The sequence below is a fragment of the Mobula birostris genome, chromosome 16 (assembly GCF_030028105.1).
Source record: "Mobula birostris isolate sMobBir1 chromosome 16, sMobBir1.hap1, whole genome shotgun sequence".
NCBI classification, from domain to species: Eukaryota; Metazoa; Chordata; class Chondrichthyes; order Myliobatiformes; family Myliobatidae; genus Mobula; species Mobula birostris.
The window spans coordinates 1,193,510-1,213,612 of record NC_092385.1 but is presented as its reverse complement, the minus strand read 5'-3'; the positions used below and the strand labels follow the sequence as shown (position 1 = coordinate 1,213,612).

The following is a 20,103-nucleotide window of genomic DNA, read 5'->3' as shown; positions in this document are numbered from 1 at the left end:
TGACCTAGAACTTGGTGACAGAAGTTGAGAGGTGACTTGATAGAGGTGTATGTGAAAGGCATAGATAGAATTGACAGCCAACACACTTTTCCCAGGTTAGCAATGGCCAATACTTAATGCTTTTATTGTGAGTGAAGGAAAGTTTAGGGTGATGTCAGAGGTAGGCTTTCTTACTCAGAGTGGAGGTGGCATGAAGTCACTGCCAGGGGTGGTGATAGAGGCAAATACATCGAGGACATTTAAAAGACTCTGAAATAAGTGCATGGATGTAAGAAAAACGGAGGGTTATGGGCTGTGTAGAATGGAGGGTTTAGATTAAATGTGAAGTAAGTTTATATAGGTCGACACAATGTCATGGGATGAAAGGTCTGTACTGTGCTGTACTGTTTTATGTTCTATGATGGTCGACGATGTAAGCTGAACTAGGAAGAAGTTACAGGAAGACTAGCAACAATTGGGTTAAGCTGTTCTTACTCTAACTGATGCTGTGGTTTTATTGCAGGTGAACGATACCTCATGACATTTCTCAACATACTAAATTTTGGCGAACAAGGTGTGTCTGTTGTTTTCTTGGCATGTTTTATTTATTCAGTTTAATTTGACATATTTTGTTATGAAAGTACCTGGGGCATTGTTGACAGTATATCTCTGTTTTACCGAGGCAGTGATCAGCACTGGTCTGGCAGGGTGTTAATGCTGCAGTTACTCAGCCCTGGATTTCAGGGATTTGCATCTAATCTGAGCCACCACCCTCTGTAGGCATTATGCGGGGGGGGGGGGGGGGGAGCTCCTGGCTTTGTTTGTAAGTTGGGGGAGACAGAGGCAGAGGGGTTACAGAGAGACCTATGGTGAGATACGGAGTGTGGAGGAAGGCTTGTTGGTCATAGGGTCATCCCAGCCTGAAAAGAGGTCATTCGGCCCAATTTGTTTCTACCAATCAAGATGACTATATCTATGCTGATACCAAGTGCCTGCCTTAGGCCTGAATACCCCTACTCCATTCCTATCTGAGTGTCTATTAAATGTTGAAATTGTATCTATCTCTGGCACTTCCCTTTGTAACTCTTTCCATATACCCACCATCTTTGGTGTGGAAAATCTTTCAACTCAAATTGCTTTCAAAAGTCTCCTCACTCATCTTAAACCCATGCCCTCTAGCATTACAACACCCACACCCCATCCTAAGAAAAAGACTAATTATCTTCCATATGTATGCTCCTCATAATTTCATGAGCCTCTGTAAGGCCATTCCTAAAATTCCTATATTCGATGAAAATAAACTTAGCCCTCCATTCCAAGTGGAATCCTGGTGAATCTCTTCTATACTCTTTTTAATGGTACTACATACTTCCTGTAGTGTGGAGGCTAGATAAGTAGACAATATTCCACATGTGGTCTAACCAATGTTTTGTGCAGCTGCAGTGTGACATGCCAACACTCTACACAGTGTCTGAGCCTAAGAAGGCAAGAATGCCTTCTTCTTTGCCAAAACATCTGTGTTTCCATTTTCAGAGAGGTATCAGTTTGTACTCCCGGGTCCCTCTGTACACTCCCAAGGTTGCTGCCATTCACTGTGCATGTCTTGTTATTATTTGATGTCTCAGATTGCATTTCCTCACACTTGTTTGGCTTAAATTTCATCTGTTACTACTTCACCCTTCTTTCCAACTGATCTGCAGTACATCCCTCTGTATCCTATCATAATTTTTGCTGTTTACTACTACAACAATTTTTGCATCATCAGCAAACTTATTAATCAGTCCACAAACATATGAGATTCTTCAGCTGTTGGAAATCCAGGCAAATCAATGTTTTAGGCCAAGACCTTTTATCAGGACCTTCACCAGTTTTGTCCGATACATCAACTGTTTATTCCTTTCTATGGATGCTGCCTGACCTGCTGAGTTCCTCCAGCATTTTGTATGTGTTATCCTGTATTTCCAGCATCTGCAGAATTTTTGTGTTTATACTATCTTGACTTCTCCTAATCAATCCCTGGCTTTCCAAATTAACAGAAATTCTGTCCCTTAAAATGTTTTCCAATGATTTCCACATTATTGTTATGAGGCTCTCCGCCCTGTATTTTCCTGTTGTATCCCTGCTGGACTTTTTGAATAAAGGGACAGCATTAGCTCCTTCCTTGCTCCCCATCAGGCCCTGGGTATTTGTTCACCTGAATATGTGTCAATATCTTTAACCCTCTCCCACCTGATAGAAACATGTTTCAGAATATCAGCATACCCCTCCCTAACTCCCCATCTTTCACATCCTCCTCCCTGTGGAATACTGATGAGAAGTATTAATATAGCACTCGTTTCTAACCCTTGACTCCACACATTTCTTCCTGAACTTACCTACTCCTTCCCTAGCTATACTCTTCCTTCTAATATATTTATAAAAGGTTTTCAAATTCTCTTTAAACAAAGGTCTTTTCTCCAAGGAAAATTGGCTTAGCCTCTTCATGCTCTATGCTCCATCCCAGGCAACATCTTGGTGAATCTCCTCTGCACCGTCTCTAGGGCTATCACATATTTCCATTAATATGGTGACCAGGACTGCACATAATACTCCACATGAGGTGTATGTTCTATAAAGTTAGTGCATTCCCTCCAATTTCAGTGCCCCAGTTAGTGAAGCCTAGTGCTCCATATGTCTTTTTAACATATTGTCTACTGCACTGCAACCTTCAAGGATATTTGGATGTGTACTTCGAAGTCCTTCTGTTCCTCTACACTACTATGTATCTTACCATTCATGGTGTATGTTCTTGCCTCAGTAATACTCACAAAATGCGTCACCTCACATTTATCTAGGTTAAACTCCATATGCCATTTCTCAGCGCATTTCACCAACACATTAATAGCACCCTGTAGCTTAAGACTACAATCACACTGTGAACAACTCTGCCAGTCCTAGTGTCATCTGCAAGCTTGCTGATATACCTCCTACATCCACATCCAAATCTAATCATTCACTGGTCCCCATGGAACATCAATTCCCCCAATTGCAGTCACCCAAGCACCAGATTAATCCTCTTATTGCCGAAGCTAAGGTAGGGGAAGGATAGTTGGTTTGGACAGAGCAAGTCTGTATGTGGAAGTGGGACAGGGGGTTACTGTGATTGGGATGAGCAGAAGGGAATCATTGTGGTTAGAAAATGAGGAATTGAGTGTCATTTTTGGGGTTGGTTGGTCATGGTGAAGGAGGCTGGGTACAGTGCATCCAGTGAGGGGATGCAGGGTCATTACGATGGAGGGAACACAATCCTAAAAAGCATGTGAATAAGATAAGTATCCTACAGATAATTAATGCATGCCCTGGTGGAACCCATTGATTGGCTGAACTATAATTTTGGAGCTGGTATGTGAAGACTGCTGCCTCTTTACTCACAGTGCAGAGTTTAGATGGGTCCAGCTTTTTAGGATAGTAGTGATGGACAGTAATTTACATCAAAAAATTGGACTATAGTCGGCAGACAAAAACTACTCTGACCAATCAGGATAAGTACCAATTTGTTGTTGGTGGTGGCCCTCTGTTGGTCAAAATTGACCATGGATGCTGCGTCCTAGCTGTCTATGTCAAAGTTGATGTACAAGCCAGGGCAGTATGATATGGAGAGCAATCTGTTGCCCATGCAGGAGGCTTCCTCTCTCTACACAGTTGATGAATCCAAAGGAACAGCAGAGAATGATACATTTTGACACCAGCGGCATCTCAGGAGTTTCCAGTCAGCATTGAACTCAATGTAGGACTGCTTTACGGACTCTAGCTCCGCTCTTTCCTCTGGGTTTACTCCCAAAGCCTTCCCCATGAGTGGGTCCAGCCGCAAGGCGGCGGAGGTTTGAGATCAGAATTTTCGTTCTCTTAGATGAACTGCCAACCACAGCTAATGAGCCCCATCTGCCCGAAGGGATTGGTTTTCAGGCAGCATTAACCCGCCTTCGCCCCTTCTCCTATCAGTAGAAACGGTTCTGCTGGACTTAGTAGCTAAGCCACACATGAAAGCCAGGAGCTGGACACCTGGTTATGAGAGGGTATTTGAGACACGCCATTGGGAGCATTTAATAGGTAGTTTAAGCTTATCCCCACTACTCCCCCCACCCCCGGCTATGCCACTTCAAAGAACCAATTTCTTGCAGAATCCTCACATTATTCCCAAGCTTTCTGGAGTAATTTGCTGCTTTCCCCATGCCTCTTTCTCCCCACATTTCGTTGGATGCATTGTGACTCTCTCATCTACCACAAGACTCCCAGTGAACTTCCTTGTCCATGGCCATCTCAACCCATCAACACCCTCTTTCTCTACATCTAGACCCCCTCATCTTCAAGATGCCCCTTCCTGCAGATTGCTCTTATAGTTGAAGTTGTACCCAGGAAAGTTATAGACAAATGCAAATCCAGTCTGGCTAGTGACTGATCGAGCGTTTCTTGTGCAGGTGTCTATGACATTGTGAATAATTTGGGCTCACTGGTGGCAAGGTTCCTCTTTCTTCCCATTGAAGAAAGTTTCTACATTTTCTTCGCTAGCGTTCTTGAACGAGGGAAGGAAACAAGGCACCAGAGAGAGGTATTGTAATTATAAAATATATTTGGCTATACCACTCCTGAGGATAAGACAGGAGTGTTGGTGATGACTTTTTTAAAAAATTTACCAATTGTCACAAAATGGGCATTTCATGGAACCTTAGCGTTGATATGCCACAGAAATAGGCCTCTCAGCCCAACTTGTCTATACATACAATGGTTCCTAACTACAGTGATCCCATTTGCCTGAATTAGATCCATATACTTCTACTCCTTTCCTAGCCAAGCACACATCCCAATGCTTTTTAAATGTAGTTGTATCTGCCTCTACCACTACCTTTGGCAGCCCATTCCAAATGTACACCTTCCTCTATGTGAAAAGCTTACCTTTCAGATATCCTTTAATGCACTCTGGAGGAACAGAGGAATCTTGGGGTCCAGGTTCCTAGATTCTAACCCTGCAGCAGTTTAACTCAATCTGTTTACTTACAAGGGCACAATCAAGTGGCAAACATCATTTATCAAGGTCTTACTCTAAAATACAAACTCATAAAGGACACCATACTTCACTATAAATACAAGCACCAGCACAGTGGTGCAGAGGCAACAACCTCTCCCTCAGTGTCCAAAAATCAAAAGGGCTGATTGTAGACTACATGAGGAATGGAGACAGGCTCAGCCTGATCAACAGCAATGGGTCTGCCATTGAGAGGGTGAGTAGTTTCAAGTTCCTTGGTATACACGTCACCGATTATCTCACCTGCACTGTACACACCGGCTTTGTGGCAAAAGAGGCACAGCAGCGCCTATCAGGCGACTGAAGACGTTCAGCATAGGCCCCCAAATCCTCAAGACCTTCTACAGGGGCATCATTGAGAGCATACTAACCGCCTGGTTCGGGAACTGCACCAACCTTGATCGCTGGCCACTGCAGAGAGTGGTACAGACAGCCCAGAGCATCTGTGGATGTGAACTTCCCTGAGGACATTTATAGCAGCAGGTGCAGAAAGGAGGCCTGGAGGATCATCGGGGACACCAGTCACCCAACCATAAGTTGTTTCGGCTGCTTCCGTCTGGCAAATGCTACTGCAGTGTTAAAGCCAGGGCCAACAGGCTATGGGACAGTTTCTTTCTACAAGCCATCAGACTTTTAAATTACCATGTCTGTACATTGCAATGGAGTCATAATGCAAAGATTTTCACTCCCTCACATTGTGGGATGGATGTAATATTTAAATAAATTTTAAATTCTAAATTTAAAAGAGATTTGCAAGGTAAGTTTCTTTTACACAGAGTGGTAGGATGCCAGGAAGATTGGTGGAAGCAGATATGTCAGCAAAAACTAAGAACCATTTAAAGAGGTGCATGAACAGACAGGGAGTGGCAGATGGGATTAATTTGGTTTAGCATCATGGTCAACACAAACACCGTGGGCCAAAGGCCTATTTCTGTGCTATACTATTGTATGTTCTATGATATTTCTTATCAGTCTCTGCCTTTCCAATAAGGCAGAGATGGTGCAAAAGAGATTCCTTGAGATGTAGAGAGAAGAGAAATTTGGGTTAATCTCAAAACCAATTTGTTCTGAATTTATTATGGTTGATAGGAAGAAGTTCATCTCGCAGCAATTGTTCTGAAGATGCTTCTAAAGCTCGTTCTACTAATTGGAGTGACTATCTCTGTTTTTGGCTATTCCTATTCTGAATTGGCACTGGATATCTACGGTGGATCAATGCTCAGCTCTGGACCAGGTATATTAACCAGGACATATTAACCTTTGAGGTTCAATTTGTGCTGCTTCACCAGAAGAGTTCCTATGATCTTTAATTTGCTATAAATTGACATTTTATAACACCCCTTGCTCAGAAATTCGTCCTCATCTCTGAAATAGATGGCCCTCTATTCTGAGACATCCCTCTGGTTCTAAACTCTCCTATGACAGGAAACACCCACTCCACGTCCATTTTATCTATATATTCACTATTTGGCAAGTTTGAATGAGATCCCCCCCACCCCATTCTTCTAAACTCCAGCAAGTACAGGCCCTGAGCAATTGAACACTTATATAAGCATTTCATGAAACTCCTTTGAATCTTTTGATAGCACATCCTTTCTTGGATAAGGTGCCAAAATGCTCACAATACTCCAGTGTGGTTTAACTAATGCCTCATAAGGCCTCAGCATTACATCCTTGCTCTTATATTCTAGTCCTGTCGAAATGATGACTAACATTGCATTTCCCTTCCTTACCACCAACTCCACCTGCAAATTAACCTTAAGGGAATGCTGCACAAGGACTCCCAAGTCCCTTTGCAGCTCTGATTTTTAATTTTCTTCCCATTTGGAAAATAGTCTCTATCTTTATTCCTTCTACCAACATGCATTTCCCTACACTGTATTCCATCTGCCACTTCTTTGCCCGTTCTCCTAATCTGTTTTAAGTTCTTCTGCAGTTTACCTGCTTCCTCATCACTACCTGTCCCTCCACCTATGATATGAGGTATTGCCTGCAAGCTTGATTACAAAGTCATCAATTCAATCATCCAAATCATTGACATATAACATGAAAAGAAGTCGTCTCAACACTGGCCCCTGGGGAACGTCACCAATCATCGGCAGCCAACCAGAAATGGCCCCCCTTTCTCCAATTCTTTGCCTCCTGCCAATCAGCCATTATCATCCTATTATTTTTCCTGTAATACCATTGTCTCTTACCTTGTTAAGCAGCCTTATGTCTGGCACCCTGTCAAAAGCCTTCTGAAAATCCAACTGAACCACACCTACTGACAAACGAGGGAAAATGTGCAGATGTTGGAAATGCAAGCAAGACACACAAAATGCTGGAGGAACTTAGCAGGCCAGGCAGTATCTATGAAAAAGAATACAGTCGACGTTTCCGGCTGTGACCCTTCAGCAGGACCCTTCTTTGTCTATCCTGCCTGTTATTTCCTGAAAGAATTCCAACAGATTTGTCAGGCAAGATATTCCCTTAAGGAAACCATACTGACTTTGGTCTTTTTTTAAAATCATGTGCACCCAAATACCCTGAAACCTCATCCTTAATAATGTACTCCAACATCTTCCCAACACTGAAGTCAGGCTAACTGGCGTTTGGTTTCCTTTCTTTTGCCTACCTCTCTTCTTAAAGAGCAGAATGACAGTGTCAATTTTCCAGGAACCATTCCGCAATCTAGTGATTCTTGAAAGATCATTACTAATGTCTCCACAGTCTCTTTAGTTACCTCTTTTAGGATGCTGGGATGTAGTCCATCTGGTCCAGGTAACTTATCTACCTTGAGATCTTTGATCTTCCCAAGCGTTTTCTACCTGATAATAGCAACAACACTCACTTCTGCCCTGACACTCTCGAATTTCTGGCACACTGCTTGTGTTTTTCACAGTGAAAAATGATGCAAAATGCTTAATAAGCTCATCCACCATTTCTTTTTCCCCCCCATTACTCTCCAGTGTCATTTTCCAGTGGTCCTATATCCACTCTCACATGTCTTTTCCTCATTATATATCTGATAAAACTTTTTGGATCCTCTTTTATATGATTGGCTAGCTTACCATCGTATTTCAAGTTTTCTCTCCTTGTGGCTTTTTTCCAGATACTTTCTGTTAGACTATAAGACATGGGAGCAGAATTAGGGCACTGGAGTCTACTCTGCCATTCCATCATGGCTGATCCCAGATCCTACTCAACCCCATACACCTGCCTTCTTGCCAAATCCTTTGATGTCCTGACCAATCAGGAAACTATCAACTTCCACTTTAAATATACTCACGGACATGGACTCCACCACAGTCTGTGGCAGAGCATTCCACATATCCACTACTCTTTGGCTAAAAAAATTCCTCTTTGCCTCTGTTCTAAAAGGTCGGCCCTCAATTTTGAGGCTGTGCCTTCTAGTTCTGGGTACCCCCACCATAGAAAATATCCACATCCTTTCAACATTCAGTAGGTTTCAATGAAATTCCCGTTCATTCTTCTATATTCCAGTGAGTACAGACCCAAAACTGCCAGACATTCCTCATATGTTAACCCCTTCATTCCCAGATTCATCCTCATGAACCTCCTCTGGACTATCTCCAATGACAACACATCCTTTTTGAGATATGGGGCCCAAAACGGTTGACGATATTCAAAGTGCGGTCTCCCTAGTGTCTTATAAAGCCGCAGCATTATTTGTTTGCTTTTATATTCTATTCCCCTTGATATAACTGCCAACATTACATTTGCCGCCTTTACCACAGACTTAACCTGTAAACTAACCTGGGAGTCTTGCACGAGGACTCCCAAGTCCCTCTACACGTCTAATGCTTGAACTTTTTCCCCATTTAGGTAATAGTCTGCACTGTTGTTCCTTTTAACAAAATGCATTATCATGCCATTTCACCTGCCATTTTTTTACCCATCATTCCAATTTGTCTAAGTCCTGCTGCAATTGCATTGCTTCCTCAGTAATACTTTTATCAGACTTTGCCACAAAGCCATCAACTCCATGATCTAAGTCATTGACAAACAATGTGAAAAGTAGCAGTCCCAATACTGACCCCCTAAGGAACAACACTAATCACTGGCAGCTAACCAGAAAAGGCCCCCTTCATTCCCACTCACTGCTTCCTGCCTGTCAGCTATTTTATCTTGTTAAGCAGCCTCATGTGAGGCACCTTATCAAATGCCTTCTGAAAATCCAAGTAAATGACATCCTCTGCCTCTCCTTTGTCCATCCTGCTTGTTACTTCCTCAAAGAACTCTAACAGATTTGTCAGGCAAGATTTCCCTTTACTGAAACCATGCTGACTTTGACTTATTTTATCATTAGTCTCCAAGTATCCTGAAACCTCATCCTTAATAATAGACTCCAACACTTTCCCAACCATTGATGTTTGGCTAACTGGCCTATAATTACCTTTCTTTTGCCTTCCTTCAGTGACATCTGCAATTTTCCAGCCCTCTGGGACCATGCCAGAATCAAGTGATTCTGTAAGATCATGACCAATGCATCAGTTATCTCTTCAGCCTTCTCTTAGGACTCTGGGATGTAGTCCATCTGGTCCAGGTGACTTATCCACCTTAAGACCTTTCAGTTTGCCTTGCACTTTTTCCTTTGTAATAGCAATGGCACTCACTCCTGCTCCCTGACACTCACAAGCCTCTAGCACACTGTTAGTGTCTTCCACAGTGAAGACTGATGTAATACCCATGAAGTTCATCAGCTATTTCTTTGTCCCCCATTACTACTTCACCAGCATCATTTTACAGTGGTCCAATATCAACTCTCAGCTCCCTTTTACTCTTTACTCTTTATAAAACCGAAAAACAGTCAGTATCCTGCTTTAAATATAAATATTGGCTAGTTTGCTCTCATATTTCATCTTTTCCCTTCTTATAGCTTTTTTAGTTGCCTTTTGTTGGATTTTAAACACTTCCCAATCATCCAACTTCCCATTCACTTTTGCTACCTTATATGCCCTTTCCTTGGCCTTCTTCCCTGTTGGTTTTTAAAAGTTTCCGAATCCTCTCACTTCCCACTACTTTTTGTTATATGCCCTCTTTTGCTTTTATGCTGTCTTTAACTTCCCTTGTCAGCCACGGTTGAGTTATCGTCCCTTTAGAATATTTCATCTTTGGGATATATCACATATCACAGCACATCACACAAACCAATCTTCCGTCCGTGGACTCACTTTACACCGCATGCTGTCGGAGCAATGCTGCCAGGATAATCAAGGACACGACCCACCCAGCCAACACACTTTTCATCCCTCTTCCTTCCGGGAGAATGTTCAGGAGCTTGAAGACTCATACGGCCAGATTTTGGAACAGCTTCTTTCCAACTGTGATAAGACTGCTGAACGGATCCTGACCCGGATCTGGGCTGTACCCTCCAAATATCGGACCTGCCTCTTGGTTTTTTTTTTTTTGCACTACCTTACTTCCCATTTTTCTATTTTCTATTTATGATTTATAATTTAAATTTTTAATATTTACTAATTTTAACTTTTTAATATTTAATATTTGTAATCCTGGAAGTGTGAAATGCAGAATCAAATATCACTGTGATGATTGTACATTCCAGTACCCATTGTTTGGTGACAAAGTATAAAGTATATCTATTTTGTGCCTTCTGAATTTCTCCCAGAAACTCTGGCAGTTGCTTTTCTGCTGTCATCCCTAGTAGTGTGCCCTTCCAATCAACTTTGGCTGGCTCTTCTCTTATGCTCCTTCAACTCCTTTACTCCACTCTAATGTTCATACATCTGACTTTAGATAACCCAGTCAAGCAGCAGGATGCATTATGATCACTGCCTCTTAACGTTTCCTTTACCTTAAGCTCCCTAATGAAATCTGGATCATTGCATAGTACCCAATCCAGAAATGCTTTTCCCCAAGTGGGCTCAATTGCAAGCTGTTCTAAAAAGCTATCTCATAGGCATTTGACAGATTCCCTTTCCCAATCCAGCACCAACCAGATTTTCCCAGTTTACCTGGGTTTTGGAAACCCCCTCGACTATCGTAACATTGCCCTTTTTACATGCCTTTTCTATCTCCTGTTGTAATTTACAACCTATATCCTTGCTGCTGTTTGGAGGCCTGTATATAACTCCCACCAGGGTCTTTTTTTACCTTTGCAGTTTCTTAACTCCTCCCACAAGGTTCCTACATCTTCCAGTTCTGTGTCACCTCATTCTAAGGATTTGTTTTCATTTTTTATCAACAGAGGCACCCTACCCTCTGCCTACCTCTTGACCTTTCGATACAATGTGCATCCTTGAATGTTAAGCTTCCAACTATGATCTTTTTTCAGTCACGACTCAGTGATGCCTACAACATCATTCTTGCCTATCTCTAATTGTGCTACAAGATCAACTACCTTAATATGTAGTGTGTGCATTCATATATAACACCTTCAGTCCTGTATTCATCACCCTTCTTGATTTTGCATCCGTGTTACACTTCAGCTCATCCTACTGACTGTAACTTATGCCTTTTTTTCTGCCTATCCTTGCTCACAGTCTCACTACAACTTCACCATCCTCAGCCTTGTCACTCTGATCCCATGCCCCTGCCAAATTAGTTTAAACCCTCCCCAACAGCTCTAGCTTGAGTTGAATTGTTTCACCTAGATTACCATGATTTCAATGCCCTCTCGCAAAGTTCACATAGCATCATAGAGAAGAACAGCATGGAAACAGGCCCTTTGGCCCATCTAGTCCATGCCAAAACTATTTAAACTGTCTATTCTCATCAACCTGCACGAGGACCGTAACCCTCCATATCCCTGCTATCCATGTACCAATCCAAAATTCTCTTAAACTTCGAAATTGAGGTCGCATGGACCACTTGACCTGGCAGCTGATTCCACATTCTCACAATCCTCAGAGTGAAGATGTTTCCCCTCATGTTCCCCTTAAACTTCTCACCTTTCACTCTTAACCCATGCCCTTTGCTTGTAATCCCACCCAACCTCAGTGGAAAAAGCCTACCTGGATTTACCCTATCTATACCCCTCATAATTTTGTATACCGCTATCAAATCTCCTCTCAGTTTTCGATGTTCTAAAGAATACAGGCCTAACCTATTCAATTTTTCCTTATAACTCAGGTTCTCCAGTCCCAGCAACATCTTTCTAGAAACGTAGAAAGCCTACAACACAATACAGGCCCTTCGACCCACAATGCTGTGCCGAACATGTACTTACATTAGAAATTACCTTGGGTTACTCATAGCCCTCTATTTTTCTAAGCTCCATGTACCTATAAGGGAGTCTCTTAAAAGACCCTATCGTATCTGCCTCCACCACCTTCGCAGGCAGCCCATTCCACACACTCACCACTCTGCATAAAACAACTTACTCCTGACATCTCTCTCTACCTACTTCCAAGCACCTTAAAACTGTGCCCTCTTGTGTTAGTAATTCTGCACTCTTTCAACCTTTTTTAACATCTTTCCTATAGTAGGTGACCAAAACTGCACACAATACTCCAAATTAGGCCTCACCAACATCTTGTACTGTATAACTTTAATACAACATTCTGTCTTCTGTACTCAATAGCAAACAAGAGAAAATCTGCAGATGCTGGTCTGTACTCAATACATTGATTTATGAAGGCCAATGTGCCAAAAAGCCATCACCCTCTGACGCTACTTTCAACGAATTATATACCTGTACTCCAAGATCCCTTTGTTCTACCATACTCGACAGTGCCCTACCATTCACTGTTATACTACCCTGGTTGGTCCTACCGAAGTACAAAACCTTGGACTTGTCTGCATTAAATTCCATCTGCCATTTTTCTGTTGCAGATCCTTATGTCGTAGTCGTTGTCATAGTCATAGTCATACTTTATTAATCCCGGGGGAAACTGGTATCTATACCCATCATAATTTTATATACCTCTATCAAATCTCCCCTCATTCTTCTACGCTCCGGGGAATAAAGTCCTAACCTATTCAACCTTTCTCTGTAACTGAGTTTCTCAAGTCCCGGCAACATCCTTGTAAACCTTCTCTGCACTCTTTCAACCTTATTTATATCCTTCCTGTAATTTGGTGACCAAAACTGAACACAATACTCCAGATTCGGCCTCACCAATGCCTTATACAACCTCATCATAACATTCCAGCTCTTATACTCAGTACTTCGATTAATAAAGGCTAATGTACCATAAGCTCTCTTTACGACCCTATCTACCTGTGACGACACTTTTAGGGAATTTTGTATCTGTATTCCCAGATCCCTCTGTTCCACTGCACTCCTCAGTGCCTTACCATTAACCCTGTATGTTCTACGTTGGTTTGTCCTTCCAACGTGCAATACCTCACACTTGTCAGTATTAAACTCCATCTGCCATTTTTCAGCCCATTTTTCCAGCTGGTCCAAGTCCCTCTGCAGGCTCTGAAAACCTTCCTCACTGTCTACTACACCTCCAATCTTTGTATCATCAGCAAACTTGCTGATCCAATTTACCACATTATCATCCAGATCATTGATATAGATGACAAATAACAATGGACCCAGCACTGATCCCTGTGGCACACCACTAGTCACAGGCCTCCACTCAGAGAAGCAATTCTCTACCACCACTCTCTGGCTTCTTCCATTGAGCCAATGTCTAATCCAATTTACCACCTCTCCATGTATACCTAGCGACTGAATTTTCCTAACCAACCTCCCATGTGGGACCCTGTCAAAGGCCTTACTGAAGTCCATGTAGACAATATCCACTGCCTTCTCTCCATCCACTTTCCTTGTAACCTCCTCGAAAAACTCCAACAGATTGGTCAAACATGACCTACCACGCACAAAGCCATGTTGACTCTCCCTAATAAGCCCCTGTCTATCCAAATGCTTGTAGATTCTGTCTCTTAGTACTCCCTCCAATAACTTACCTACTACTGACGTTAAACTCACCGGCCTATAATTTCCTGGATTACTTTTCGATCCTTTTTTAAACAACGGAACAACATGAGCCACTCTCCAATCCTCCGGCACTTCACCTGTAGACAGCGACATTTTAAATATTTCTGCCAGGGCCCCCGCAATTTCAACACTAGTCTCCTTCAAGGTCCGAGGGAACACTCTGTCAGGTCCCGGGGATTTATCCACTTTAATTTTCCTCAAGACAGCAAGCACCTCCTCCTTTTCAATCTGTACAGTTTCCATGGTCTCACTACTTGATTCCCTCAATTCCATAGATTTCATGCCAGCTTCCTTAGTAAATACAGACGCAAAAAACCTATTTAAGATCTCCCCCATTTCCTTTGGTTCCGCACAAAGCCGACCACTCTGATCTTCAAGAGGACCAATTTTATCCCTTACAATCCTTTTGCTCTTAATATACTTGTAAAAGCTCTTTGGATTATCCTTCACTTTGACTGCCAAGGCAACCTCATGTCTTCTTTTTGCCCTCCTGATTTCTTTCTTATGTATTTTCTTGCACTTCTTATACTCCTCAAGCACCTGATTTACCCCCTGTTTCCTATACATTTCATACAACTCCCTCTTCTTCTTTATCAGAGTTGCAATATCCCTTGAGAACCAAGGTTCCTTATTCCTATTCAATTTGCCTTTAATCCTGACAGGAACATACAAACTCTGCACTCTCAAAATTTCCCCTTTGAAGGCTTCCCACCTACCAATCACATCTTTGCCAGAGAACAACCTGTCCCAATCCACGCTTTTTAGATCCTTTCTCATTTCTTCAAATTTGGCCTTCTTCCAGTTCAGAACCTCAACCCTAGGACCAGATCTATCCTTGTCCATGATCAAATTGAAACTAATGGTGTTATGATCACTGGAACCAAAGTGCTCCCCTACACAGACTTCTGTCACTTGCCCTAATCCGCTTCCTAACAGGAGATCCAATATTGCATCCCCTCTAGTTGGTCCCTCTATATACTGATTTAGAAAACTTTCCTAAACACATTTTACAAACTCTAAACCATCTAGACCCCTAACAGTATGGGAGTCCCAATCAATGTATGGAAAATTAAAATCCCCTACCACCACAACTTTGTTTCCTGCAGTTGCCTGCTATCTCTCTGCAGATTTGCTGTTCCAAGTCTCGTTGACTATTGGGTGGTCTGTAATACAATCCCACTAATGTGGCCATACCTTTCCTGTTTCTCAGCTCCACCCATAAGGACTCAGTAGACAAGCCCTCTAATCTGTCCTGCCTGAGCACTGCTGTAATATTTTCCCTAACAAGCAATGCTACTCCCCCACCTTTCATTCCTCTGCCTCGATCACATCTGAAACATCGGAACCCTGGAATATTAAGCTGCCAGTCCTGCCCCTCCTGTAGCCAAGTTTCACTAATTGCTACAACATCATAATTCCACGTGTCAATCCACGCCCTCAACTCATCCGCCTTCCCCGCAATACTCCTAGCATTGAAATATATACACCTCAGAAGATTTTTACCACCACTCACAACCTTTCTATCAGTGGATTTGCTTAAACTTTCAATATCATTTATTTTCACCCCAGCCACACTGTCAGCTCTGGCACTCTGGTTCCCATCCCCCTGCAAATCTAGTGTAAAGCCTCCCCAGTAGCACTAACAAACCTCCCTGAAAGGATATTGGTCCCCCTGTGGTTCAAGTGTAACCTGTCTCTCTTGTACAGGTCCCACCTGCCCCAGAAGAGGTCCCAATGATCCTGAAATCTGAAACCCTGCCCCCTACACCAGTTCCTCAGCCACTTGTTCCTCCTCCAGAGCATCCTATTCCTACCCTCACTGGCACCTAGCACAGGTAGCAATCCTGAGATTACCACCCTTGAGGTCCTGCTTTTCAACTTCCTACCAAGCTCTCTATACTCACTCTCCAGGACCTCTTCACTCTTCCTTGCTATGTCATTGGTACCGATGTGCACCACGACATCTGGCTGGTCACCCTCCCACTTCAGAATGTCATGCAATCGATCAGAGGCATCCTTGACCCTGGCACCGGGGAGGCAACAAACCATCCTGGATTCTCTGTCACGACCACAGAACCTTCTATCTGCACCTCTAACTATCGAGTCCCCTATCACTACCGCTCTCCTCTTTTCCCCCCTCCCTTCTGCACTGCAGAGCCAGACTCAGTGCCAGAGATCCAGCTGCTGCAGCTTGTCCCAGGTAAGTCATCCCCCCCAACAGTATCCAATGCGGTATACTTGTTGTTGAGGGAAATGGCCACAGGGGAACCCTGCTTTGCCTGCCCTTTCCTCTTCCCTCGCCTGACAGTGACCCAATTTCCTGTCCTCTGCTCCTTTGGCGTAACTACCTCCCTGTAGCTACGATCTATAATCTCCTCATTCTCCCGAATGATCCGCAGGTCATCCGCCAATCCCTGCGGCACCCCACTAGACACAGGCCTGCAGTCAGAGAGGCAACCATCTACTACCACTCACTGGCTTCTCCCACAAAACCAATGTGTAATCTAATTTACTACCTCATCCTGAATGTCAAGCAACTAAACCTTCTGGACCAGCCTCCTATGCGGGACTTTGTCAAATGCCTTACTAAAGTCCATGTAGAGAAATCCACTGCCTTGCCTTCCTGAACTTCTCTGCCTCTACACTGGCGGCCTTTCTTTTTCTCCTGAAATCACCTGTGACCAATCCTGTCCCTGTAGCTTCCTTTTGCGACTTGTCAAATGTTGACAATCTTTTAATCCAAGTGGTTTATTGTGAAAGGAGCATTTTAAATGGAAGGCAGTTGTTAATGACGATTGAGTTGCCTTTTGATTTCCTTAATAAGGGTAATATTGTCCACCATTAGTGAGATGAGAGCTGGAGCTACTCAAAGCCTGGGCTGAGGGCTGGATCACTTGCAGCTCTGTTGTCGATCCTTGCATTGACGTTGCATCAGAAGGCATTGTGCACCCCTTGTGCTTGTAGCAAACGGTGATATTTTAGGAGAACCATAGGCTGTAACTATTCTGTGTTTCTCACCAGGCCCAGGTCTCTTGCGTTGTTATTGTGTCTATGTGTTGCTGATAGCTGTTAATGGAGTGACAGAATGTTTCACATTTGCTGTAATGAGTAATGAGGAGGTTGGCAGGTGAGTGATACAAGTTTTACCAATGCTACATTCATTCTCAATTTAAATAAACCTCTAGGTACACTGATGCAAAATAAGCAAGAATGCTTAAAGCATAGGCCTTTCAGGCATTTCTGATGATCAGTGGCACAAAAGTGTTGTATTCTGGGTGGCTGAATCTTCCCAATCCAGCTCCTCCTCGTATCCATCCAACACTCCGGGAGAAGATAAGCCTGCCTTTTTTCCTAATTCTTCATCCATGTGCCTACCTAAGAATCTCGTAAATTTCCCTAATGTATTTGCCTCTACCACCACCCCTGCACATACCCTGTTATAAAACAAATCTCTGACATTGCCCCCCACCCCCAGTACTTTCCTCCAGTCATCCTAAAATTATGCGCGTATGTATTAGTCATTTCCACCGTAGGAAAATCTCTCTAGCTGCCAATAAACATATGCCTCTTATCTTGTACAGTGTACACCTTTATCAGTCATCCCTCATTCTCCTTCACTCCAAAGAGAAAAGCCTGAGCTCACTCAGTCTATCCTCATAAGGCATGTTTTGCAATCTGGGCATAGAACATAGAAATCTGAGCACATTACAGGCCCTTCGGCCCACAATGTTTGCCAAATATGTAACCTATTCTAGAAAGAAACTGCATAGAATTACCCTACCACACAGCCCTCTTTTTTTTAAGCTCCTTGTACCTATGAGAGTCTCTTAAAAGACCCTATTGTATCCACATCATCCTGGTAAATCTCTTCTGCAATGTTTAAAATTATGAGAGGCATTGATCAGGTGGACAATAAAGGTTTATTATTGTCACATGTACTAAGGTGCAGTGAAAACTTGTCTTGCAAACCATTCATATAGATCAATTCATTACAACATTACAATGAGGTACAAAATAAAATAATAACAGAATTAAGTTTTACTATTACATAGAAAGTGTAGTGCCGGTAGACAAGATCATAATAACTAGATTGTAAGGTCAAGAGTCTATCTTACTGTACTAGGGAAATGTTCAATAGTCTTTTAACATCAGGATAGGACCTGACTTTGAACCTGGTGATGCGTGCTTTCAGGCTTTTGTACAGTATTCCAAATGTGGCCTAACAAGCATTTGTACAGCTGTATCACGAAGTCCCAATTATTAAACGGTGAAAGCAAGAATGTTTCTATAGTAAACACAAGTGTGTCTATGAAATTTACTAATATTTATTTGTTTGATTGAAGGTATAACTTTGTGATGCTGGGCTTGTCACTTTCATTCCTTGGACTTTCATATTGCTTAACTCTGTGGCAAGGAGCTGTTGGGTTTATTTTAGCAAACTGTTTGAACATGGCATTGCGAATTATGCACAGTCTGCGGTACATCAGCTGTTATTTCCGACCCACTGAACATCGGCCCCTCAGAGGCCTCCAACTCTCGGCACCTTTATGCTTGGCCTACCTTGCTAGTGGAATAGTGACAGTTCTCTCACAGGTAGGTACTGGTGGACGGGCTCAAACATATCAGGACTGTTTAATGTACCAATGCTCTGTGTCACATGGTGTGAGTTGTGACAGAAACCAATGGGCGATTGATATGTTCAAAATGCAGTAAGGAAGGTGTTTGGTTCTTTGGTAGCGGTTTGGAGAGATGGGGCCACTATGAACAGTCAGATTGTTGTCACATTGAGGTCTGGAGTGACATTGGGAGGTGGGGGTGGAGCAGGGGGAGGTTAAGTTAGTTTTTAAGTGGCATGAGACCCCTGCTCTTGTTTCAGAATGAAGAGAGACAAAAGAATGGGACTAGGAAATAGGGGTGACCAGAGAGACCTTGGGATTTAAATCTATAGTTCTCTGAAAGTGGCATTCAGGTGGACAGAGCAGCAAGTTTTCCTTTGTAGCTCTGGCATTTGCATAGGCAAGGCAGAGAAACCTGGAATAAAGACAGAAAACACTGGAAACACTCAGCAGGTCAGGTGCACCTTTGGAAAGAGAAACAGAGCTGATGATGTAAGTTGGAGACCCACTGTCAGATATTAATGAAGGTAATTGGAGAGCGAACACGCGCAGGACTTTATAAAAGCTGAAACACAGGTTTGTTCTGGTGGATCAGATGGTGTCATCAAAGAGGAAAACCAAGCAAGTTCTGGCCAGCTTTGACAGGAGCAGAGAAAGCGAAGGACACAGTGCCACACTTAGTCTGGCACATAGTTTGTGAACCAACAGCAGGGACAAACCTGCTGGTTCTCTCCTCACCATTCTGCCATGGTATTTGTATCTTTTTACATTGGCTTTGGTAGAAGTGACCAGAGATGAGGCAGGCAGCAGCATTTGGTGAGCTGGTGCACTATGTGCCCCCGACATGAGAACCAGATACTCTGTAGGGTCCTGAATATGACACACAAAGTGCTGGAGGAACTCAGCAGGTCAGGCAGCGTCTATGGAGAGAAATCAACAGTTGACATTTTGAGCGAGACCCTTCATTAGGGTTGCCATGAATATTCCAAATTCACTTTAAGCAGCGTTGTCAGAAATTCCAGGGATCAGCAGGGATGTTACATTCCTTCAAGTGGTGTCATGTTGGATAGGTTGGAGTAATATTGATTAATTTTCAGGCCTCCTCCAGCTGTAAAGTTCTATGGTTCTGTTTGCACTGTGACATACTGGTTAAGCTGACACTATGTCTCCTGCTTTCTTGTGAGTTGTCCTCTTTTTTTTTCCCTCTTAGGTGACGTTATGCTGTGGGCAAGGGTTGATGTTCCGCTCGCTTCACATTCTGTTTGGGGCACTCTGTTTAATCACGGTCCTTGTCACAATCTTCTTCTCGGAGCCCAAGCTTGTTCAGTTTATCAGAGGTCACTTCCTCTCTCAGGACAAAGCCAAAATGTTTAAATGGGACTGACAGCAATGGTGTAAAGGCTGATGCTGACAGTCCAACTTACTGGACAACTCCACTCTGGGACCAAGCACTGGATTCTTATGCACCATTCCCCGTGTGTCAACTGTATAAAATCCACGAGAATAAAAGACTGACCACTTGGAAATTTTCA

General features: G+C 43.0%; 1 protein-coding gene across 2 annotated transcripts in view; it reads left to right on the top strand.

Annotated features, from left to right (window-relative positions):
* Window positions 1-20,103, top strand: part of rft1 (RFT1 homolog) — a 73,637-nt gene extending 53,534 nt beyond the window's left edge. For both annotated transcript variants that reach the window (XM_072280189.1, XM_072280190.1), the window contains exons 8-13: window positions 503-553; window positions 4,437-4,567; window positions 6,131-6,275; window positions 16,977-17,082; window positions 18,299-18,548; window positions 19,782-20,103. In XM_072280189.1, the coding sequence (XP_072136290.1) occupies window positions 503-553; window positions 4,437-4,567; window positions 6,131-6,275; window positions 16,977-17,082; window positions 18,299-18,548; window positions 19,782-19,955 (857 nt within the window). In that variant the 3' untranslated portion in view covers window positions 19,956-20,103. The remainder of the gene's footprint in view (window positions 1-502; window positions 554-4,436; window positions 4,568-6,130; window positions 6,276-16,976; window positions 17,083-18,298; window positions 18,549-19,781) is intronic.